The sequence below is a fragment of the Mustela nigripes genome, chromosome 13, assembly GCF_022355385.1.
Source record: "Mustela nigripes isolate SB6536 chromosome 13, MUSNIG.SB6536, whole genome shotgun sequence".
In the NCBI taxonomy this organism is placed as follows: domain Eukaryota; kingdom Metazoa; phylum Chordata; class Mammalia; order Carnivora; family Mustelidae; genus Mustela; species Mustela nigripes.
The window spans coordinates 133,759,223-133,763,247 of record NC_081569.1 but is presented as its reverse complement, the minus strand read 5'-3'; the positions used below and the strand labels follow the sequence as shown (position 1 = coordinate 133,763,247).

General features: G+C 35.3%; 1 protein-coding gene across 5 annotated transcripts in view; it reads left to right on the top strand.

Moving 5' to 3' along the window:
• PCNX1 (pecanex 1) overlaps positions 1 to 4,025 on the top strand; it is a 157,797-nt gene that overhangs the window by 26,361 nt on the left and 127,411 nt on the right. Inside the window, exon 1 of one of the 5 annotated variants that reach the window (XM_059373839.1) lies at positions 2,020 to 2,121. The exons of the other annotated variants lie outside the window; for them this stretch is intronic. Within the exon in view, the coding sequence (XP_059229822.1) occupies positions 2,035 to 2,121 (87 nt within the window). The 5' untranslated portion in view covers positions 2,020 to 2,034. Of the gene's footprint in view, positions 1 to 2,019; positions 2,122 to 4,025 lie in introns of those variants that run through there. 5 annotated transcript variants of the gene reach the window in all.

Sequence of the window (4,025 nt, the reverse complement as noted above, 5' to 3'; positions counted from 1 at the left end):
GGGGGGAGAAGGGGAAGAGGGAAAGAAAGAGACTCTTAAGCAGGCTTCATGCCCAATGTGGAGCCCCATGCAGGACTTGATCTCACGACCCTTAGATATGACTCGAGCTGAGATGAAGAGTTGAACGTTTAACTGACTGAGCCACCGGGGTGCCCCAGGAATCCATTTTATATGTATTGGTCTGAAGATAATCCTATTGGGTATATCCTCAGCTGACATTTTGTGAGGTAATAACGTAGCTGCTATTTTTCAAAATTGCAAAGTCATGTTGACAGACCTTGTAGTGATTTCTTATTTTCATTTACTATGAATCCTGGAAAAATTGTTTCAGTAGAGTATATCGAAAACAAACGGAATAAAGAAGTAGGTCAAGCTATTTAAAGTTGAATTTTGTGAGACAGCTTCTGGTCCTTGTATTTACTACTTAAATGAATTATTTTTATCAATTTACTGAATTATTTTTTTCAAATTAGTGGTTTATTTCAATTGATTAATAAAAGAATGATTTATATTATAGTGTCAGGTTACTAATTTATGAAAGGAAATATGAATCAAGATAATTCTTACCATAGGATACCCTATTCTTTTTCTTTCTTTCCTTTTTTTTTTTTTTTAAAAGATTTTACTTATTTATTTGACAGAGAGAGAGACAGGAGAGACAGCTAGAGAGGGTACACAAGCAGGGGGAGTGGGAGAGGGAGAAGCAGGCTCCCTACTGAGCAGGGAGCTGAGGGCTCATCCCAGGACCTTCGAGGATCATGGGATCATGACCTGAGCCAAAGGTAGATGTTTAATGACTGAGTCACCCAGGCACCCCACCCCCCATTCTCTTTCTAGCATGATTAGGTTTACTTAGAAAAGCATTTGTAAATCAAAACATTGGTGCTTCTCAAGTTATGTTCTTAGATAATAATTCAGACTTCATTTGGGGAATTTTTTGGTAAAGAATGGAGTTCATTTTCTAGATGTAATGTTGAAAGATAAACTTGTACGAGTCTTAAATTTAAATGCATAAATATCTCTACCTTTCTGTTTTTATTTGCTGTTCTGACAGTTTAATAACTAGTTAAAATTTCCAAATGTATTAGTTATTTTTTTATCCTAAATGAGGTTGGCTCTTACTTGTTGGCTTCAGAATAGGTATCTTAATCTCACTAGAAAGCCATTTCAACACAGAGGAGAGGATGGCTTAGTTTTAAAAAGAATTTTTGTGACTCACTAGTTCCATCTATATCATTTACATTCTTGGCTAATTGTATTTGGGAATATATATTTTGAAATAGTATATCTGAATATGTTTATTATATTTATACATAAATTTTTTTTTTACTGGAAAAGGTAAAAGGTGGGAAAATTTCTATAAAGTGTGTATGATTATTTTAGTCCATCAGTATGTATCCTTACTTTTATTTGTTAGGTTTTTTTTTCCTCCTTGCTTTTCATATCCACGCCATCTTCTCGTTCATATTTTAAGCTGCCCATCTCTAGCTCCTAGTACATATATGTTGATGATGAGTTATATACTATATTATTTTGGTCCCTTTTTATCTGGGTAATACATAATTTTAAGTGTTACTTCCCTAAGAAGAGCATTCAAATGTAACTAAAAATGTAAATACAAATATATACTATAGAGTGACATAAATGTAAAATGCAAATTAAACAGATCTAATATATAATATCTAGTATTTTTATGATTCTATTTATATTAAAATATTACATAGATAAAATTCAAACTTCTGCAGAAATATGGGTAGGCTCAAGTTCTAATGGTTCACTTGTAAATTAGTTGCCTTTGGGGAAGATGTATTCAGAGTTTGTTACAGGTTCCCAGTTGGCCCTCTGAAATCAATTTGACTTATTGTATAGTTGGATTTATAGAAAATTATATTTCTGTATTTTGTTTTTTTTTTTCCTACGCGAAAGTATGCATGAATCTCAACACGGGGAGAACTTTTCCCTTTCCCTCTGCAACCCTGTCTTCTGAAATGAAATATTTACCTAGAATGCTTTATCTTACCCCCAAAGGAGCCTATGGAAAGAGGCCTGAATTCCTGGAGCTGTGATTGTGCTACGAAAGCCTTTTTAAAGTTCTTTGGGGACAGCCTGTATACGAAAACTGTAAGGCTTAATTCATTTCCTTTCTTTTTTTTTTTTATTTTTTATTTTTATTTTTTTTTTAAAGATTTTATTTATTCGATAGATCACAAATAGGCAGAGAGGCAGGCAGAGAGAGAGGGGGAGGCAGGCTCCCTGCTGAGCAGAGAACCCGATGCGGGACTCGATCCCAGGACCCTGAGATCATGACCCGAGCCGAAGGCAGCGGCTTAACCCACTGAGCCACCCAGGCGCCCCAATTCATTTCCTTTCTGATCTAACTTCTTTCCTTACCCCTAGTTGACTCTCATTTTCTACTAAGCCCATCCTTCCTCCCTTTCCCCTCAGCGTTCTCTCTGTTTGCCAGAAAGGAAAGGTGGTATAGATAGGGAACTGTTCTGCACATGGTAGGAATTAGCTCATCCATTTATATTCTTTTTGTGAATAAGCCAAAAGCGATTTTCCATCAGGGTGAGTAAGCAGAGGTGTGTCCCCTGTTTTTGTTTTATACTTTTTTTTTTTTTTTTGGTTTCAGATATCTTTTATTTATCTTAAAGAGAGCGGGAGAGAGCATTATGTTGGGAGGGGCAGAGGGAGAGGGAGTCCCAAGCAGACTCTGTGCTGAGCATGGAGCCTGATGTGAGCTTCAGGTCCTGAGCCCTGAGGTCATGACCTGAGCTGAAACCCGGAGTTGGTCTCTTAACTGACTGCACCATGCAGGTTCCCCCAACTTTTTCTTTTTTTTTAACCTATTTTAGTAGCAAAAGAAGAGCAGTATTTCATGCTATTTGTGAAAATTATAGGAAATTCAAATTTCAGTGTCCATACATAGTTTATGGGAAAACACCTTGCTTGTGTGTTCATGTAGTGTGTGTATTGTGTAGGGAACCTTTCACACTGCTAACCTAACAGCAGAGTTTCGTTTCAACAGATCGTATCACCTGTAAAGCATGAAATATTTTTTGTTTGGCTTTAAACAGAAAAAGTTTGCCAACCATTGATTTAGAGGCAGGTAGCCATCATGATTAAGAAGTACCAAAGAGTCTGGAGTTAAAATTGCTCCTTAATGCCTCATTCTGAGACCGTGGGCAAGTTACTTATCGCCTTGTGCCTCGGTTTCCCCATCTGTAAAAATAGAAGAATCACAGTGCTGACTTTGTGAAGTGATCATGAGGGTTAAATGAGTTAATATATGTAAAGCACTTAGAAATGTGCCTGGTGCATGGTAATCACTAAGTATTAGCTTTCAGTTGATATTTAAGTATAAGATGTTAGTTGTTTCTAAGTATTAGATAGCAGATAATCACTTTGTAATAGGAACTGGAAAATATGCTTTGAAATCAGTTCTGTTTGGGAATAGTAACAAATTTATTAAATACTTATTTGTTAAGTGAATAAAATACTTATTTATGATAAAGTGAAAAAAATACTTATTTGTTAAGTGAATGCTTCCAGATTTTGATGAACCGGTGTTCAAAATAGTGAAATGATGAATATAACACAAAGCATAGTGAGCATATGTCTTTATATTGCTGCTGCACATAAAATGAACATTGTATAGAAGATTGTTTTTCTGCCATGCAGTGGGCTAGCCATTGGGGGGAATTACTCGATGTTTGAAATGAAATGTAAGACATTTATTTCATGATTGTGATAAATCTAGTATGATTATTTTTGTGATTCCCATTGTCTTTCTCAAAGAGTCCTATCAGAAATGTATTTGGCATGTTTAATAGCTTGACCCTATTACAGGTTTTTTTTTTTTTTTAATCTTATGGATAAACTGTCAGAATTTAAGGGACTAAACTGTGCATGTAACATAAAATTTACCATTTATTTTTATTTTTATTTTTTTAAAGATTTTATTTATTTATTTGTAAGAGAGAGAGAGAGTGAGAGCAAGCACAGGCAGACAGAGTGGAAGGCAG